The 21,341-nt window shown below is 42.7% G+C and overlaps 1 protein-coding gene across 1 annotated transcript in view; it reads left to right on the top strand.

Moving 5' to 3' along the window:
• The window catches only part of LOC133562879 (reelin-like), a 304,500-nt gene that overhangs the window by 227,245 nt on the left and 55,914 nt on the right, over positions 1–21,341 (top strand). Inside the window, 16 exon segments of the mRNA XM_061916689.1 lie at positions 646–817; positions 2,539–2,745; positions 2,832–3,067; positions 4,565–4,722; positions 4,795–5,002; positions 5,079–5,155; positions 7,259–7,417; positions 7,497–7,691; positions 11,271–11,544; positions 13,186–13,326; positions 13,395–13,572; positions 13,655–13,739; positions 16,360–16,542; positions 18,841–19,009; positions 19,156–19,261; positions 21,187–21,340. Of these exon segments, the coding sequence (XP_061772673.1) occupies positions 646–817; positions 2,539–2,745; positions 2,832–3,067; positions 4,565–4,722; positions 4,795–5,002; positions 5,079–5,155; positions 7,259–7,417; positions 7,497–7,691; positions 11,271–11,544; positions 13,186–13,326; positions 13,395–13,572; positions 13,655–13,739; positions 16,360–16,542; positions 18,841–19,009; positions 19,156–19,261; positions 21,187–21,340 (2,702 nt within the window).

Below are 21,341 nucleotides of genomic sequence, written 5' to 3'. Positions count from 1 at the left end.
GTCTGTTATTATTATGAATACAGTCTATTATACAGCATTATTCACATGTAAATAATATAGTCTATTATTATTATGAATACAGTCTATAATACAGCATTATTCACATGTGACTACTGTAAATAGTCTGTTATTATTATGAATACAGTCTATTATACAGCATTATTCACATGTAAATAATATAAATAGTCTATTATTATAAATACCGTTTATTATACAGCATTATTCACATGTGAATAATTTAAATACAGTCTATTATGCAGCATTATTCACATGTGAATAGTATAAATACAGTCTATTATACAGCATTATTCACATGTGAATAATATAAATACAGTCTATTATACAGCATTATTCACATGTGAATAATATAAATACAGTATTATACAGCATTATTCACATGTGAATAATATAAATACAGTCTATTATACAGCATTATTCACATGTGAATAATATAAATACAGTCTATTATACAGCATTATTCACATGTGAATAATGTAAATACAGTCTATTATGCAGCATTATTCACGTGTGAATAATATAAATACATAGTACATTTACAGTATAATGTTTCACACGGTGCTGTGTTCAAACCATGCATTATATTTTTGTTTTATCATATATTAGCATTGATCTTTTTCTCTTCAGGTTTGTACACTATGAGCTTCCTCTGGCCTCGAAGACCCCCTGCACCAGATTTCGCTGGTGGCAGCCACTTCACTCCGGAGACGGCTATGACCAGTGGGCTATTGATGATGTCATCATTCTGTCAGAGAGGGAGAAGCACATCATTCCCATGGCCAACCCCACTCTGCCACAGGTGGTATATCACTTTAATTTGGAAAAGTCCAAGGCACAGGTGTCCAAGTCAAAGCCCGGGGGTCAGATCTGGCCTCACACATCATTTCATGTGGCCTGGGAAAGCATAAAATTGATGTGTCAATCACTCTTGGGTTAGTTACTGAAAACCAGTAACTAGTTACAGTTACTAGTTACTTTATTCCAAAAGTAACTCAGTTACTTACACCAACAAGTAATGTGTTACTGTGAAAAGTAACTGTTTAGTTACTACTTTTTTCTTTTCTTTTTTATTTTTATTTATCCAGAATATTTACTATTACAAGCGGCTCTATGAGCATACTTGCCAACCCTCCCGGATTTTCTGGGAAACTCCCGAAATTCAGCGCCTCTCCCGAAAACCTCCCGGGACAAATTTTCTCCCGAAATTCAGGTGGAGCTGGAGGCCACGCCCCCTTCAGCTCCATGCGGACCTGAGTGACGTGTCGACAGCCTGTTTTCACGTCCGCTTTCCCACAATATAAACAGCATGTCTGCCCAATGACGTTATAACTGTAGAATGATCGAGGGCGAGTTCTTGGTTTCTTATGTGGATTTATTGTTAGGCAGTTTCATTAACGTCCTCCCAGCGCGGTAACAACACACAACAACAGCAGTCACGTTTTCTTCTACCGTAAAGCAGTTTGTCTGCCGTAAACAGCAATGTTGTGACACTATTAAACAGGACAATACTGCCATCTACTGTACGTTTTGGGCCATGCTAGGGAGAGATGGAAGATTCCAGACTCTATTGCATTTGATGATAGCACTTTTCAGTGTGCCACACAACAATGCATCATCAGAGAGGCTGTTCAGCATGGTTAGGAATATAGTGACATAGAATAGAACATCCATCCATCCATTTTCTACCGCTTATTCCCTTTTGGGGTCGCAGGAGGCGCTGGCGCCTATCTCAGCTACAATCGGGCGGAAGGCGGGGTACACCCTGGACAAGTCGCCACCTCATCGCAGGGCCAACACAGATAGACAGACAACATTCACACACTAGGGACCATTTTAGTGTTGCCAATCAACCTATCCCCAGGTGCATGTCTTTGGAGGTGGGAGGGGCCTATCCCCAGGTGCATGTCTTTGGAAGTGGGAGGGGCCTATCCCCAGGTGCATGTCTTTGGAGGTGGGAGGGGCCTATCCCCAGGTGCATGTCTTTTGGAAGTGGGAGGAAGCCGGAGTACCCGGAGGGAACCCACACATTCACGGGGAGGACATGCAAACTCCACACAGAAAGATCCCGAGCCTGGATTTGAACCCAGGACTGCAGGACCTTCATATTGTGAGGCAGACACACTAACCCCTCTTCCACCGTGAAGCCCTAGAATAGAATAAAGATGGACAATTCAACCCTTAACTCAACAATGAGTAGATGAGTGTAATGTTTGTGTATATGTGTAAATAAATGAACACTGAAATTCAAGTATTTCTCTTATTTATACATATATATATATATATATATATATATATATATACATATAGCTAAAATTAACTGAAAGTCAAGTGTTTCTTGACCACGCAACACCCCCACACACACACCACCCCCCACCTCCCGAAATCGGAGGTCTCAAGGTTGGCAATTATGTCTTTGAGGGCAGCCATGACTTCATTTGTAGCCCTCAATGATAAGCAGGTTGACACTCCGGGTCTAAGGCATGCTCATGTTGACTGGCTGTAAAATCCTTTTCCTCTCAGAACTTCTATGAGAAGCCAGCTTTCGACTACCCGCTGAACCAGATGAGTGTGTGGCTGATGCTCGGCAATGAAGGCATGGAGAGGGACACCAACAACAGCTTCTGTGCCCCAACGGCTTCTTCCATGGTGTTTGGGCGCTCTGACGGGGACAGGGTGGCGGTCACCAGGGATCTTGCATTACGTCCTGGATACACTCTCCAGTTTAAGGTGCCGGCAGTGAAAGTCACTAAACTGTGTGCTCAGTGTGTCTCCATGCACACTATTCTACTTGTCCTTTGTCTTTTCTCTACCAGTTGAACATCGGCTGCGAGTCAGAGTTCAGTGCATCCGCCCCGGTGTTGCTGCAGTACTCTCATGACGCTGGTCGCACCTGGGCTTTGGTGAGGGAGGGCTGTTACCCTGGAAGTCCAGGATCGGGCAACTGTGAAGGCAGCGGTCGTGAGCTGCGGGAACCCAGCATATACAACACTGGCGATTATGAAGAGTGGACCCGGGTCACTGTGGTCATTCCACGCAATGTTGCAGCCAGGTAGCTATGCTAACAGCCATGCAGTTTTATCTGCAAGGAGCCAGTACTTTTAGCATCTGCAACTACACAACCCAAAACTAGTAAAGTTGGCACCTTGTGTAAATGGTAAATAACAAAAAATACAATGATTTGCAAATCCTTTTCAACCTATATTCAATTAAATAGACTGCAGAGACAAGATATCTAACGTTCAAACTGGAAATATTAGCTCATTTGGAATTTGACGCCTGCAACATGTTTCAAAAAAGCTGACAAGTGGCAAAAAAGACTGAGAAAGTTGAGGAATGCTCATCAAACATTTATTTTGAACACCTCACATGAGAACAGGCTAATTGAAAACAATTGGTTGCCAAGATTGGGTACAAAAGCAACTTCCATGAAATGCTCATCCATCCATCCATCTTCTTGGGGGCGGTTTAGCTCGGTTGGTAGAGCAGCTGTGCCAGCAACTTGAGGGTTGCAGGTTCGATTCCCGCTTCCGCCATCCTAGTCACTGCCGTTGTGTCCTTGGGCAAGACACTTTACCCACCTGCTCCCAGTGCCACCCACACTGGTTTATATGTAACTTAGATATTGGGTTTCACTATGTAAAGCGCTTTGAGTCACTAGAGAAAAAGCGCTATATAAATATAATTCACTTCACTTCTTCCGTTTATCCGAGTGACAGCAGCATAAGCAGGGAAGTCCAGACTCTCCTCTCCCCAGCCACTTCGTCTAGCTCTTCCCGGGGGATCCCGAGGCGTTCCCAGGCCAGCCGGGAGACATAGTCTTCCCAACGTGTCCTGGGTCTTCCCCGTGGCCTCCTACCGGTTGGACATGCCCTAAACACCTCCCTAGAGAAGGCGTTCGGGTGGCATCCTGACCAGATGCCGAAACCACCTCATCTGGCTCCTCTCGATGTGGAGGCAGAGCTTCTCACCCTATCTCTAAGGGAGTGACCTGCCACCCAGCGGAGGAAACTCATTTCGGGTGCTTATATAGCTTATATAGTGGGAGTGTGGCCGTGCGCAACCCGAGGGTCCCTGGTTCAACCCCCACCTAGTACCTGAGCAAGACACTTCACCCTTGCTCCTGATGGGTGCTGGCTAGCGCCTTGCATGGCAGCTCCCTCCATCAGTGTGTGAATGTGTGTGTGAATGGGTCAATGTGGAAGTAGTGTCAAAGCGCTTTGAGTACCTTGAAGGTAGAAAAGCGCTATACAAGTACAACCCATTTATTTATTATCTTGTACCCGAGATCTTGTCCTTCCAGTCATTCCCAAACAAGGATTGCGCGAGGGTCACCACTTTAACAAAGTGCAAGTTAAAACTCTACTTTGCAAAGCAAAAGCCATTTATCAACAACACCCAGAAACGCTGCCGGCTTCGCTGGGTCCGAGCTCATCTGAGATGGACTGATGCAAAGTGGAAAAGTGTTTTTTTTAGTAGTTTGTTGACCCCTGTTTTAGACTAACACATACAATCAATTAGTTAAAAATGTCTTCATTTTTTTCCGCAGCAAAACTCGGTTCCGCTGGTTCCAGGAGAGCAGCATTTACAGAGATGCCCCACCTTTTGCGTTGGACGGCGTGTACATCTCCGAGCCTTGCCCCAACCACTGCGGCGGGCATGGAGATTGCATCTCCGGAGTCTGCTTCTGTGACATGGGATACACAGGTATAGCCAATGATGACCAGACACGGAAACACAGACTGTTAGTAATAAAAGCTCATGTTGGGATCGTCATAGTGGAGCAGGACAGCTGTGTACCCTCTGTGGCCACGCCCACTGAGCTGACGGAGGGCTTTGAGGGCAAGTTAAGTCCACTCTGGCAGGGCTTGAGTGGAGGACAAATAGGAGGTGGGTGTGGCATCATCGGCGAAGGCAAGGCACTTTACTTCAGTAGTCCTGGATGGAGGGAGGCCCGCACCGTGCCTCTCGACACCACCAACACTAGGTGGGTCAAACGCACTTTTGCTCATCAAAGTTATGCACGCCATTAAGATTTAACTTTGTATTTCATGAATGTCCAGGTTGGTACAATTCTACATCCGAATCGGCAGCAAAAGCTTGGGACCCACTTGCACCAGACCCCGCTCCCGCAATGAAGGTATCATTTAATACAACTTTTGTTTTAAACATGACACAGCTGTCAAACTCAAGCCTCGCTGGCCTTCCATGTTATTTTATATCACCCACAAAAGTCGGGAAATAATGTCAATAAAATATCTTACATTTTCTTTATTTTGTTATTAAAGGTATTTGCTTTTTTTTTGTAGTGTGACAGGGAAACAAAATAGTGTGCAATATTACAACATATATTATGTAACTTTTTTTGGGGTCAAAATCCAAATAAATACGTAAATATCTGCTTAATTCATCATTTTGAAGCAAGTTATCCATCAAATTGTACGCTATGAAAATGACCAATAGATTTTACTGTAAAATTTAGGGAGTTTTTATCAGCAATAATAATACATTTTGTTCTTTACACCAGTGGTCCCCAAGCACTGGGCCGCAGAATATTTTTTTATTAATTTTTATAAAAAATAAAAATAATTTTTTATTTTTTTTTTATTTTTTTTTATTAAATCAACATAAAACACAATATACACTTACAATTAGTGCACCAACCACAAAAACCTCCCTTTTTTATGACAAAAATGTCCCCTTTTCATGACGGGGGACAAATTATTAAGCGTTGATACAAAAAGGATACAAAAAGGTTGGGGACCACTGCTTTACAGTAAAATTATGTTGAATGAGCTGTCAGGTTTTTGAGTATTTTTTTTACTGATTAAATGACATTACCCCAAAAATGTTTTAGATCTTTAAGATGGAAAGTGTAGCTGCCATTATGATGTGCACTCATGTTTTCTAATGACCGTAAGTCTTCAACTATACAAAATATTTAAATGGTTGTTAAAGGTTTTTTTTTTTTTTTTTTTCTCGTTTGACAGGGAAAAAACTGTGTCCAAAATTGCAACAAATATATTATCTAACTTATTTCGGTCAAAATCCGAATAAGTACTTAAATATCTGCTTAACTTATGATTTCGAAGCACATTATCCATCAAATTGTACACTTTGAAAATGACCAATGTATTTTACTGTAAAATGTAGAGAGTTGTTTAGAGCATATTACTGTAAGTTGAAAAAAAACGACCAATGTTTGTTCTGTTGACTGAGCTGCCAGGTTTTTTGTTATTTTTACCGATTTAATGACATTCCCAAATAATTTTTTTTTTGATCTTTAAGATGAAAATTGTTGCTGACTTTATGATGTGCACTCATGTTTTCTAATGACCGTAAGTCTTCAACTATACAAACTAGTTAAATGGTTGTTAAAGGTATTTGTTGTTTTTTTTCTACTTTGACAGGGAAACAAAATAGTGTGCAATATTACAACATATATTATGTAACTTTTTTTTGGGGTCAAAATCCAAATAAATACGTAAATATATCTGCTGAATTCATAATTTTGAAGCAAGTTATCCATGAAATTGTACGCTATGAAAATGACCAATAGCTTTTACTTTAAAATTTAGGGAGTTTTTATCAGCAATAATATTAAAGTTTGTTCTTTACAGCAGTGGTCCCCAACCACCGGGCCGCAGAATAATTTTTTATTAATTTTTATTAAAAAAAAAAAAAAAAAATATTATTATTTTTTTTTTTTTTTTTTTATTAAATCAACATAAAACACAATATACACTTACAATTAGTGCACCAACCACAAAAACCTACCTTTTTCATGACAAAAACGTCCCTTTTTCATGACAAAGAAAAAAAGAAAAAAAAAGGACACCCCCTTGAGACTCCGATAGTTCTTGCCTGACTGCAGCAGTGAGAAGAGGCAGTTGCTTGGGTGGCTAGAGTCCCTCACTATCTTGGCCTTGGGTCTACGGCGCCTGGTGTACATGTTGCAGATGGTTGGGAGAACACCTCCGATGGTACTCTCAGGTGATCTGGTCACTCTCTGCAGTCCGTTGCGGTCCTATTTCCATACCAGGAGGTGATCTTTCCAGTCATGACACTCTGTTGTGCATGACTAGAAGTTTCTGAGGATCTTGTGGTTGTTACCCCCTGAATCAAAATAATTGCCGAGGCCTGGTCTAAGACGTTTGCATGGCACAGTCTTGACCAGAGTCCTGGCCTTGACCTGTGTGGTGTGGATTATTCTATTCCGATGTTACTGTGCTGTTTGTCCCAGGTGTCCTCGTGCAGTTCTCCACCAACAACGGAGTCCAGTGGCAGTTCCTGCGGGAGTTGGACTTCAGCTCCTTCCTGGAGTCCCAAGTGGTGACCATCGAGCTGCCACCTCATGCCAAATCCCCTTACACAGTCTTTCGATGGTGGCAGCCTCAACAAGGTCAGCGCGATACGTATGAGAATATGGGAAAATATCAAAAGTACAAGTTGATTTATTATCGTTTTTTTCTTGTTTTCAGGGAAACACTCAGCCCAGTGGGCTCTGGATGATGTCCTAATTGGTATGAATGACAGCTCCAGAACTGGTTTCCATGACAAGTTTGATGGCACAACGCCTCTGAGGCACAACTGGTACCGCCTTCAGGGCGGGGAGGTGACCGTGGACTGTCTGTCCCTGGACACTGTCCTGACCTTCAACTCAGAGGCCATCGATAGTGAGTCACTCCGACATACTACACGACGGGGAATTTTAATTACATTTTTTTTATTTCTACGGCCCAGAGCTGAATAGACCAGGGCAGAAGAATAGCTGAGGAACAACATAACTCACAAAAGGCTGAAACTCAATCGGCCATTTACTGTGGCGCCAGGAATAAATGAGGGCAAACGTGATCGAACATCCTGCCTGTTTTTATGAGAGCACCATGCTGTGAGCACGTTCACGTTCTGTAAATAATACTTTCAAGTGGGATTATACTTTGGGAGTGCACAGCAGGAGTTATTTGGCAGCACATTTAAGGACAAAAAGAGTCTGTTTGCAGCACAAGATGCTTTGTTTCTCAGGTTTGATGAGTCTTTCTACAGTAGATTACTTTTGTTACCATATTTCCTGGTTGGGTATTTAGCACAGATTTGTTAAAGCTTTGAAGTAGGGCTGGGCGATATAGCCTTTTTTTAATATCTCGATATTTTTAGGCCATATCGCGATACATAATATATATTTCCATATTTAGCCTTAGCCTTGAATGAACACTTGATGCATATAATCCCAGCAGTATGATGATTCTATGTGTCTACATTCAAACATTCTTCTTCATACTGCATTCATATATGCTACTTTTAAACTTTCATGCAGAGAGGGAAATCACAACTAAAAGTGTATTTATGAAACAGTTATTAAGCAGTGGCACAAACATTCATGTCATTTCCAAAACAAAAAGTGCAAGATTGTCAGAGACATGTTCTCCCCATGAATGCGTGGGTTCCCTCCGGGTACTCCGGCTTCCTCCCACCGCCAAAGACATGCACCTGGGGATAAGCCCCTCCCACCTCCAAAGACATGCACCTGGGGATAGGCCCCTCCCACCTCCAAAGACATGCACCTGGGGATAGGCCCCTCCCACCTCCAAAGACATGTACCTGGGGATAGGCCCCTCCCACCTCCAAATACATGTACCTGGGGATAGGTCCCTCCCACCTCCAAAGACATGCACCTGGGGAAAGGCCCCTCCCACCTCCAAAGACATGTACCTGGGGATAGGCCCCTCCCACCTCCAAAGACATGCACCTGGGGATAGGCCCCTCCCACCTCCAAAGACATGCACCTGGGGATAGGCCCCTCCCACCTCCAAAGACATGTACCTGGGGATAGGCCCCTCCCACCTCCGAAGACATGCACCTGGGGAAAGGCCCCTCCCACCTCCAAAGACATGCACCTGGGGATAGGCCCCTCCCACCTCCAAAGATATGCACCTGGGGATAGGCCCCTCCCACCTCCAAAGACATGCACCTGGGGATAGGCCCCTCCCACCTCCAAGGACATGCACTTGGGGATAGGCCCCTCCCACCTCCAAAGACATGCACCTGGGGATAGGCCCCTCCCACCTCCAAAGACATGCACCTGGGGATAGGCCCCCCCCACCTCCAAAGACATGCACCTGGGGATAGGCCCCTCCCACCTCCAAAGACATGCACCTGGGGATAGGCCCCTCCCACCTCCAAAGACATGCACCTGGGGATAGGCCCCTCCCACCTCCAAAGACATGCACCTGGGGATAGGTTGATTGGCAACACTAAATGGTCCCTAGTGTGTGAATGTTGTCTGTCTATCTGTGTTGGCCCTGCGATGACGTGGCGACTTGTCCAGGGTGTACCCCGCCTTCCGCCCGATTGTAGCTGAGATAGGCGCCAGCGACCCCAAAAGGGAATAAGCGGTAGAAAATGGATGGATGGATGCATAAAAATGAGCAGCATAAAAGGAATTCAAACAATGTTGGTTCTTCACTATGTTGTAGGTTACTACGGACGTTGTTAAATTACATATTTTTTCATACGGTGTTGATGTGGAAATGTTTGCCTCGGCATTTTGATGGTGTGGGTGTGTGGCACCAAACAGAGATGTTGACATGCGGAGTAAGCACTCTTCATTCTCTAGCAGGTGACTTTTCAAACGATGCTACATTTTAGCATGAATGCTACTTTTTCTCGCAATGCTTGTGCCGCATGCTTGACTTATTACGGTTGTCTGTTCGACATATTCCCACTTGAAGCCAAAACACCGCCAGACGATGGACCCCCTGCTGGTTTTCTTGGGAATTAATTCTTCATTTGTTACCAGATTCGCACCTTCTCTCTCTCTTATTACCACTCGCACGGCTCCGCTAGCATCACAGCTAACGTTACCCATGCTGCTACCTCTCTGCTCCGCGAGTGCGTATACGTATGTGACGTATGTAAGAAGGTGCGCTTTCTGTGAAGTGAGAAGGAGAGACAGGAAAGAGCGAGGAGAGCCTGTAGTGTAAATATTAACTGTTAAGTTTGCTGTACTGTGCCAACTGTACTACTATAGGAGTACAACGTACGTTCTATTGTTTCATTCAAAATAAAACAGCCAAGTCCATTTGGCTGTCATCTGTTTTAATCATGAGACACGATTGTGTCAAAGTCATGATTTTTTTTTTTCCATGCTTGGAATAAGAAATTCTGACTTTGAAAAAGCAGTTTTATGCTTTGCAACAGTGAAGTGAAGTGAATTATATTTATATAGCGCTTTTCTCAAGTGACTCAAAGCGCTCTACATTGTGAAACCCAATATCTAAGTTCCATTTAAAACCAGTGAGGGTGGCACTGGGAGCAGGTGGGTAAAGTGTCTTGCCCAAGGACACAACGGCAGTGACTAGGATGGTGCAAGCGGGGTTCGAACCTGCAACCCTCAAGTTGCTGGCACGGCCGCTCTACCAACCGAGCTATACCGCCCCAACAGTTGATATTTTAGTTTCAAGCATGTTTTACTCAATATTGGTCATCAAATCTCAGCAACAAGCTGTAATATGTGGGGCGGCATAGCTCGGTTGGTAGAGTGGTCGTGCCAGCAACTTGAGGGTTGCAGGTTCGATTCCCGCTTCCGCCATCCTAGTCACTGCTGTTGTGTCCTTGGGCAAGGCACTTTACCCACCTGCTCCCAGTGCCACCCACACTGGTTTAAATGTAACTTAGATATTGGGTTTCACTATGTAAAGCGCTTTGAGTCACTAGAGAAAAGCGCTATATAAATATAATTCACAATATCTTACTGACATCAGTTAGGACTAAAACACTTAAAAGGAGTAAAACACTCTAACATGAAATCTGCTCAGTGAGAAGAAGTATCTTATCAGACAGAAAATAAGCAAATATAGCTCACTTACAGCTCATCTTATTACCTATTCTGTCTTATGTCTTTTATCTTGCACGATTGCACCAAGAAAAATTCCTATTTCTAAACCACATCTCTAAGAATGGCACTAAAAACTACTCTGATTCCGATTCTGAAATATCACCTTATTTGAGATATTTAATCTTACTTAGATTCCAGTTTTTGCAGTGTATCAACTCAGAAAACATCTCCAAGTACCACCTAATGACCAACATTAAAATACAGTTGTCTAATTGGCCTAAATATTCGTTAAAAACAAGGTTTTATTTGACAAGTATATTTAATATTTTATACAACATGGCACATACTGCATAAAATGCAAAATACTGAGGTGTTACGGTCACACTTTTGGACCCTGGTGTGTTTCCATGCATTGCAGAGAAGCCGAGGTATGCGGAGAGCTGGGACTTCGAGGTGTCGGGCTCTTCCTTCTTGCAGTTTGAACTGAGTATGGGCTGCAGCAAGTCCACTTCCTTCTCCCACGGCGTGCGGCTGGAGTACTCCGTGGACTGCGGGCGCCGCTGGTCCCTCATCACCCCAGAGTGTGTCCCCCCAGCCATCGGTTGTGCTGCTTATACTCAGAGCTCCATCTATACGTCCACCCAGTACAAACACTGGAGGAGGATCACTGTGTACCTGCCAAGCTCTGCTAAGTATGCACATACTTGAGGAACTCCCAAATTACAAACCCCGTTTCCATATGAGTTGGGAAATTGTGTTAGATGTAAATATAAACAGAATACAATGATTTGCAAATCCTTTTCAACCCATATTCAGTTGAATGCGCTACAGAGACAAGATATCTGATGTTCAAACTCATAACAAATGTATTTTTGCAAATAATCATTAACTTTACAATTTGATGCCAGCAACACGTGACAAAGAAGTTGGGAAAGGTGGCAATAAATACTGATAAAGTTGAGGAATGCTCATCAAACACTTATTTGGAACATCCCACAGGTGTGCAGGCTAATTGGGAACAGGTGGGTGCCATGATTGGGTATAAAAACAGCTTCCCAAAAAATGCTCAGTCTTTCACAAGAAAGGATGGGGTGAGGGTCACCACTTTGTAAGCAAATAGTCAAACAGTTTAAGAACGTTTCTCAAAGTGCAATTGCAAGAAATTTAGGGATTTCAACATCTACATTCCATAATATCATCAAAAGGTTCAGAGAATCTGGAGAAATCACTCCACATAAGTGGCATGGCCGGAAACCAACATTGAATGACCGTGACCTTCCATCCCTCAGACGGCACTGTATCAAAAACCGACATCAATCTCTAAAGGATATCACCACATGGGCTCAGGAACACTTCAGAAAACCACTGTCACTAAATACAGTTTGTCGCTACATCTGTAAGTGCAAGTTAAAGCTCTACAATGCAAACAAAAAGCCATTTATCAACAACATCCAGAAACGCCGCAAGCTTCTCTGGGCCCGAGATCATCTAAGATGGACTGATGCAAATTGGAAAAGTGTTCTGTGGTCTGACGAGTCCACATTTCAAATTGTTTTGGGAAATATTCGACATCGTGTTACCCGGACCAAAGGGGAAGCGAACCATCCAGACGCAAAGTTGAAAAGCCAGCATGTGTGATGGTATGGGGGTGCATTAATGCCCAAGGCATGGGTAACTTACACATCTGTGAAGGCACCATTAATGCTGAAAGGTACATACAGGTTTTGGAACAACATATGCTGCCATCTAAGTGCCGTCTTTCTCATGGACGCCCCTGCTTATTTAAGCAAGACAATGCCAAGCCACATTCAGCACGTGTTCGTAAAAAAGAGTGCGAGTACTTTCTTGGCCCGCCTACAGTCCAGACCTGTCTCCAATGGAAAATGTGTGGCGCATTATGAAGCGTAAAATAGGACAGCGGAGACCCCGGACTGTTGAAGGACTGAAGCTCTACATAAAACAAGAATGGGAAAGAATTCCACCTTCAAAGCTTCAACAATTAGTTTCCTCAGTTCCCAAACGTTTATTGAGTGTTGTTGAAAGAAAAGGTGATGTAACACAGTGGTGAACATGCCCTTTCCCAACTACTTTGGCATGAATTGCAGCCATGAAATTCTAAGTTAATTATTATTTGCAAAAAAATAAAGTATCAGTTTGAACATCAAATATGTTGTCTTTGTAGCATATTCAACTGAATATGGGTTGAAAATGATTTGCAAATCATTGTATTCTGTTTATATTTACATCTAACACAATTTCCCAACTCATATGGAAACAGGGTTTGTGATTATACACTATTTGCTCAAACTAAAATAAATCTGTTAATACTTCAGTTCTCCAAGAACTCGATTCCGCTGGATCCAAACACATTTCACACCAGGGGCTGAGGGCTGGGCTCTGGACAACGTTTTACTGGCTCCTGGTTGCCCGTGGATGTGCTCCGGTCACGGCCTGTGTGACAACGGACGCTGCGTGTAGGTCAAACACGACTGTTGGATTATGTTTTACACGCTGATGTTATCGCACTCTCCTCCCCCCCAAGGTGTGATAAAGGTTACGAGGGTGCACACTGCGTGCCTTCCGCACCTCTCCCGTCCGTGCTGAGGGAGGACTTCAATGAGCACCTGCAGCAGGACACGTGGCCTGAGGTTTATGGAGCTGAAAGGGGGACAATGAATGGAGAGCCTCTTAAATCTGGAACTGCCCTCATATTTAAAGGGGTTGGTGTCTTTCAAGTCTCTCGAGGAGTTGTTTTACATCGAAAATGCTTTTCTTGTTCTGAAAAACTGTACCTCTTTGCAGGACGGCTTGCGTATGATTGTGTCGAGAGATCTGGATTGTACAAACACTGTCTACATTCAGTTTTCCTTCAAGTTCATTACAAAAGGTTAGTGATTATTTGTCTTGTTTGTAAGGCTGGGCAATATGGCCTTTTTTTAAATATCCCGATATTTTTAGGCCATGTCACCATATATATCTCCATATTTTGCCTTAGCCTTGAATGAACACTTGATGCATATAATCACAGCAGTATGATGATTCTATATGTCTACATTCAAACATTCTTCTTCATACTGCATTCATATATGCTACTTTTAAACTTTCATGCAGAGAGGGAAATCACAACTAAAAGTGTATTTATGAAACAGTTATTAAGCAGTGGCACAAACATTCATGTCATTTCAAAACAGAAAGTGCAAGATTGTCAGAGACATTTTAAAACAAGCGATTAGTGCACTTTTGTGCATGATGTCACTAAGATGACATATCAAAACAACACTAAACTAAAGTGCACTTTTTGTACAGAACGCCACTACAATAGTTTAAAACAAATAAAGTGCACTTTTGTGCATGATGTCACACAAGATATTTCAATAAGTGTCAAATAAAAATGAACTACATAATAGTATACTGGAATGTATAAGTATATATACATATGGTCCTGGAACAAGCCCCACCTGGACCCACTCCAATTGGCCTACCAGCCACGACTGGGAGTGGAGGACGCAGTCATCTACCTGCTGAACCGAGCCCACCCCCACCTGGGCTAGCCTACAAGCAGTGTGAGGGTCATGTTTTTTAACTTCTCCAGTGCTTTCAATACCATACGGCCTGGGCTACTGGGTGTGAAGTTGGAGAAGATGCAGGTGGAGGCCCCCTTGGTGTCCTGGGTTGTAGATTACCTGACTGACAGACCACAGTACCTGTGACTGCAGGACTGTGTGTCTGACAGGCTGGTCAGCAACACCGGGGCCCTGCAGGGTACCGTCCTCTCCCCCTTCCTCTTCACCATTTACACCACCCATTTCCACTATCAGTCAGAGTCCTGCCACCTCCAGAAGTTTTCTGATGACTCTGCGATAGTGGGGTGTATTGAGGAAGGTGATGACGAGGAATACAGGACACTGGTGGAGGACTTTGTCACATGGTGTGGAAAAAACCACCTCCAGCTCAATGTGACAAAGACCAAGGAGCTGGTTGTGGACCTGGGAAGGAGGAGGAGTACTCTGGCGACCCCTGTTTCCATCAAGGGGGTGGATGTGGACATGTTTGAGGATTATAAATACCTCGGAGTACACATGGACAGCAAGCTGAATGGGTCAAAACACGCTGAGGCCCTCTACAAGAAGGGACAGAGCCGAATCTATATTTCTTTTGGAGGCTAGGATCCTTCGTCTGTACAAAGATGTTGAAGATGTTCTACGAGTCGGTGGTGGCGAGCGCCCTCTTGTACGCCGTGGCTTGCTGGGGCAGCGGGCTGAGAGTGAGGGACGCAAACAGACTGAACGAGTTGGTAGAGAAGGCCAGTAACGTGGTGGGAGTGGAGCTGGACTCTCTGGTGGTGGTGTCAGAGAGGAGAAGTCTAGCAAAACTCCTAGTTATTATGGACAACACCTCCCACCCACTACACTCGAACTTTGCGGAGCGAATGAGCACGTTCAGTGGAAGGCTCAGACTCCCAAAATGCAACACGGAACCACACAGGAGGTCCTTCACACCGACAGCCATCAGACTGTATAATGCATATGTTCCTTGACTGCACTTAAATGTAGTATATATTTATATTATTCATATATTATATGTTATATAATATGTTATTTATTATTATCATTGTTTATTGTGATAATAATAAATAATATAATATTATTTATTATTACAATATATTAATGGTGCTGAATTTCCCTTAGGGATCAATAAAGTACTTTCTTTTCTATTCTATTCTATCACGATATATCATTTTCTATATCGCACAGAGACAAACCCGCGATATATCGAGTATATTCCATACATCGCCAAAGCCCTACTTGTTATATTACATTCAAATGCAACACGCATTTTACAGTTCATGACCTAAATTAAAAATAAAATAACCCTTAAATAGACGCAGTAGTGATTTTTGGCCTTGTTTTATAACAACTTTCAGCACATTTAGGATGCCCTTTGTTTGTTTTTTTTTTGTCCTGTCCAGCTTCTCAGGCAAATCATATAGTTGATGTTGATGACCCTGTCGACTGTTCAGATTTACTTCACAAAAGAGAAGTGTAGGATACCTCTCTTGTTTATTTTTTGCACATAATGTGAACCATAGAGGTTTTAAGTATTCACGGAGCAGGTTTACATCACACTGTCTATGCCAGGAAACGGGCTTCAGTTCTGTTCAATGTCGCACCAAGGGCGGGGTGACATATCGAGTCTGGTGATGAAAAGTCCATTTAAGTATTTACCGATTCCTTAAAAACTAATTGATAATTTGTAAAATTACTTTTACAGGAGCAGAAAATACATGAAAATAACTTGTTAGTTAAATTGTGGACATCTAGAGTCCTTTAACTATAAATGTGTTTCACGTTAATTGTCATCTTATCCCATTAGATTGAGTTTTTCCTTGCCCTGATGTGGGATCTGAGCCGAGGATGTCATTTTGGCTTGTGCAGCCCTTTGAGACACGTGATTTAGTTCTATACAAGTAAACATTGATTGATTGATGTTGCTGTGGTATTTTTTAGGTGTGCCTGAGCGCTCCCACTCAGTGCTGCTCCAGTATTCCGTGAACGGGGGAATCAGCTGGCTACTTTTGGATGAGTTTTACTTCCCGGCTTCCACGGACACTCTGTTCCTCCACCTGCCTCTGCCCGCCAGCGCTCAGACCAACGCCACCCGCTTCAGACTATGGCAACCGTACAACAGTGGTAAATAGTTCTCTGTTTATTTGTTTATTGGAGTCCATTTGATAAGGGACAACCCAACAAAACTAGCACAGCTATGTGAGCTACGGTGTTAAAGTCACCGTCAGACCAGCGACACCATGCTCACTTAGCCTAGCACAGGGCAGGCTCATTTAGCTCGGGGTTGAGTCCGAGGCGGTTTTGATGCCTTCAGTGATAAATAGTCATCAAAATAAAGAAAAGTAATTGAATGAAAAGAAGGTGTGTCCTATCTTCTGGCTTGTACTGTATATAACAATGCAAATATTTATAAAAGACTTGTGTAAACTCAAACTCAACCAAGTATTGCCCACTTTTTCTCTCATTCTAGCTCAGTCGACCCTGTGTAAATATGTTTTCGTTTGCGTGTGTACTGTATCAAAATCAATGTTGTCATGAATTATTGACCAATTCAGGCCTTTATGACCCAAACTCAAATATTCCACTCTGCAACTGATTTTTACAAATATTGGAAATTTTGCATTTTTTTGTCCTGTCCAGCTTCTCAGGCAAATCATATAGTTGATGTAGATGCCCGTATCGGCTGTTCAGATTTACTTTACAGAAGAGAAGTGAAGGATACTTCTCTTGTTGCCTTATTTGTATTAGACTTTATAAAATGTATTTATATTATCATTTGGTGCAGCCGGGCCGGAGCAGGAGGGGATAGAAAGAGAAAATAGGAAGACAGAGAGGGAAATTGTGGGGATAAGAGGGGATAAGACAGAGAGACAAAAACAACAGCAAACACAACAACAACAACAATAGAACAACATCAGCAAATATGATATGTACTAGGGATGCACCGAAATGAAAATTTGTGGCCGAAGTCGAAACCGAATAAAATTTGAACGCTTGGCCAAAGGCCGAATACCAAATACCGAATAATAAATGCAGTTTTTTACAACTTTTTTATATTGCATAAATAGCCTAGAATACATTTTTAGACATGTTTTTCAAATAAAGTAATTTTTTATTGAATATTGACATTTTTCAATATTCCAGTAGCCTTTGCTTTTCAAAAAAAGCACAGTTTTTCATTTATATTAGGCCTTCAAACAAAACATGCATTCCAAAAAAAAAATAAAGTGCATTAAAGTGGATAAACCCACAACAAATGAATTATTGTCCTTTTGGCAAAAGTCTGCTTAGCCACAGTAGATATGCTAATAATGTAAACAGAAGGCTCAAGTAAATCTCAATTAAGTGTGTGCTTGTAACCTCATACACTTATACAGGTAGCCTACACAACAGGCTAATAATGTAAACAGAGGCCCCACTAAATCTCAATAAGTGTGTGCTTGTAACCTCATACACTTATACAGGTAGCCTACACAACAGGCTAATAATGTAAACAGAGGCCCCACTAAATCTCAATAAGTGTGTGCTTGTAACCTCATACACTTATACAGGTACACAACATATCCCAGGCCAGAACAGATTTGTCAATAACAGTACTTCAGCTTCAGAATAAAAAGAAGGAAACTATGTATAAAACAATTTAAATTTAACACTGCACGTTGGTTGATAGCGTCACCGCGTCAAAAAATTGCGTCTTTGCGTCACACGCCACTATTCGGCCTTGCTTTTAACTCATTCCACCGAAGGCCGAATGTGGCTTTTTTTGCCATATTCGGCCGAATATATTCGGTTACCGATTAATCGGTGCATCCCTAATATGTACGAATATAATGGTAAAAATGATAGCATTTTACCATTATAAAAAAAACGTGTTTTTGACCAAACGGCTAAACAACATAAAAAAAAAACATTAAAAATAAAATGTTATATCAATGGTTAGATCTGAAGGTATTAAAAGATTTCAAGCGTTGAAAGTAAAAGAAAATATTAATATATTGCTGACTTATTTCACTTTTGGATCCTAAGACTGAGTGTGTACTGTCAATCTTAAACTTGCACAACGGTTTAGTTAAATAAGTTAAAGTACCAAAGATTGTCACACACACACACACACTTGGTGTGGCGAAATTATTCTCTGCATTTGACCCATCACCCTTGATCACCCCCTGGGAGGTGAGGGGAGCAGTGAGCAGCAGCGGTGCCGCGCCTGGGAATCATTTATGGTGATTTAACCCCCAATTCCAACAACAGTTGGAAAGTATACAAACTTTTGAATAGGAGGATTCAAATTGAATCCTGCTTAGGCCCCTAACTTAGCCAGGGGGCCGACGCAGAATCACACAAAACCCAGAACTTGAAAAGCGACCATTTTAAATCCCAATTAGTGATGTGTTGTAACGGAGGCATGTTTGTGTTCTTCAGGTAAGAAGGAAGAGGTGTGGGTGATTGACGACCTCATCATGGATGGCAGCTCCTTACACAACCCCCCGGTGGTTGTGGACAGCTTTGACGAGGGCCCCAATGAGTCCAACTGGCTCTTCTACCCGGCGGGCAACACGGGCCTGTACTGCCCCTACCAGAAGACCGGCTTGTAAGAACCCAGTTTAACTTTGAATCTTTACAAAGACAAAGTCTCGCTTTGCATATTTAGTTTGTAATTAGAGATCCCCGTGGTGGTGATATCATCTTGTAAACGGATGTTTGCAACCTTGACTAATCTTGTTGTTTCTGCTGCAGAGAGGAGGATGAGTCAGCCATGGTGTTTGTCTCCAGCGAGCTGGGGGAGCACTCCATCACCACCAGGGACATTGACGTCAATGAGAACACCATCATCCAGTTTGAAGTAGGAACATATGGCCTTTTTTTAATATCTCCATATTTGTAGGCCATGTCACGATACAGCATATATATCTCGGTATTTCGCCTTAGCCTTGAATGAACACTTGATGCATATAATCACAGCAGTATGATGATTCTATGTGTCTACATTCAAACATTCTTCTTCATACTGCATTCATATATGCTACTTTTAAACTTTCATGCAGAGAGGGAAATCACAACTAAAAGTGTATTTATTAAACAGTTGTTTGAAGGTGACTTTTCAATGATGCTACCAATTAGCAGTAATGCTACTTTTGGTAACAACGCTTGTGCCCCACACTTGACAAATTAAATTGTCTATTCGACATATTCCCGCTTGAAGCCGATCCACCGCCAGACGATGGACCCCCTGCTGTTTTTCTTGGGAATTATTTCTTCCTTCATTTGTTACCAGATACACACCTTCTTTCTCTCGTATTACCACTCCCACGGCTCCGATAGCATCACAGCTAACGTTACCCATGCCGCTACCTCTCTGCCCTGCGAGGGCGTATACGTATGTGACGTATGACCTGACAGTATGTGACGTGTGTAAGAAGGTGCGCTTACATCTGTGAGAAGGAGACACAAGAAAGAGTGGGAAGAGCCTGCAATGTAATGACCGCAGCTAAAAACAACTGCGTGAGAACGTATTCCGTATTTCCTTGAATTGCCGCCGGGTATATAGTATGCACCTGCCGAGAATTACTGCCGGGTCAAACTCGTTTCGCAAAATAATTAGCGCATGCTTAACATTACCGCCGGGTCAAACTCGTTTCGCAAAATATTATTTTTATTAGCGCATTTCTAGAATTTCCACCGGGTCAAACTCGTCACGTCACGAGTGACACTTCACCTGTCATCATTTTCAAAATGGACGAAGCTGATTACAATCATTTGAAATCGCATAAAGGGAAGAAGATTAAGAGCTATTCAGTAGGATTTAAGGTCCAAGCTACTGAATATGCTAAAAAGAACAGTAAGCAGCTATGTTTTATTAACATACCGTAGCTGCGTGTGTCAAATATGAGTCATTAAATGACTCCCGCCTCCTGGTGGTAGAGGGCGCTAGTGATCCTTCTTGCGACTACTCGGCTGCAGAAGAAGTGACAACAAGCAGCAAGAGTGAGCAGCGATCGTTTATTTTTTTCCTCTCGCTTGCACTTTTAACATGGAGGATTACATATCTAAAATAAAACAGTTTTCTAAACTGGACTTTCAATCGAAGCAGGAGGTAATAAAGGAAGATCTCCATCGAGACAGAGATGCTGGGGCGGTTTAGCTCGGTTTAGCTCTGTTGGTAGAGTGGCCGTGCCAGCAACTTGAGGGTTGTAGGTTCAATTCCCGCTTCTGCCAACCTAGTCACTACTGCTGTGTCCTTGGGCAAGACACTTTACCCACCTGCTTCCAGCTCCACCCACACTGGTTTGAATGTAACTTAGATATTGGGTTTCACCATGTAAAGCGCTTTGAGTCACTAGAGAAAAAGCGCTATATAAATATAATTCACTTCACTTCACTTCACTTTTGATCAGAAGGAGCTGCGCATGGACTTAATTTATAAGTAAAGGTAAAACCATAATAACGTTTTTTGTATTAAATGTGCTTTTCATGATGGTATCCTTACATCACACTCAAATTTATAAGCGCAGGCCTAAATTTACCACATGCCTTTGGTAAGCGCCGGAGTGAGAAGAGGTTTTAAATTAGTTAGCGCCCCGGCGGCAATTCAAGGAAATACGGTACTGGAATATCACGATATAGTCATTTTCTATATCGCACAGAGACAAACCCGTGATAGACCGCCCAGCCTTAGTTTGAGGTACACAAACACATCCTTGACATCTTCTCTCCCGCAGGAACGATCACAAGCCTCGTTGAAGACATCAATGGTTGTTTTCTCCGCAGATAAATGTCGGCTGCACAGCTGAAAGCTCCTCGGCCTACCCGGTGCGCCTGGAGTTCTCGCGGGACTTCGGTGCCACCTGGCACCTGCTGGTGCCCTTGTGTGCCGGTGGGCCGCACCCATCTTCTCTCTGCTCCACCGAGCTCCACCCTGCCAG

This window comes from Nerophis ophidion, linkage group LG12 (genome assembly GCF_033978795.1).
Source record: "Nerophis ophidion isolate RoL-2023_Sa linkage group LG12, RoL_Noph_v1.0, whole genome shotgun sequence".
NCBI lineage: Eukaryota > Metazoa > Chordata > Actinopteri > Syngnathiformes > Syngnathidae > Nerophis > Nerophis ophidion.
This window is presented reverse-complemented; position numbering and strand designations above follow the sequence as displayed.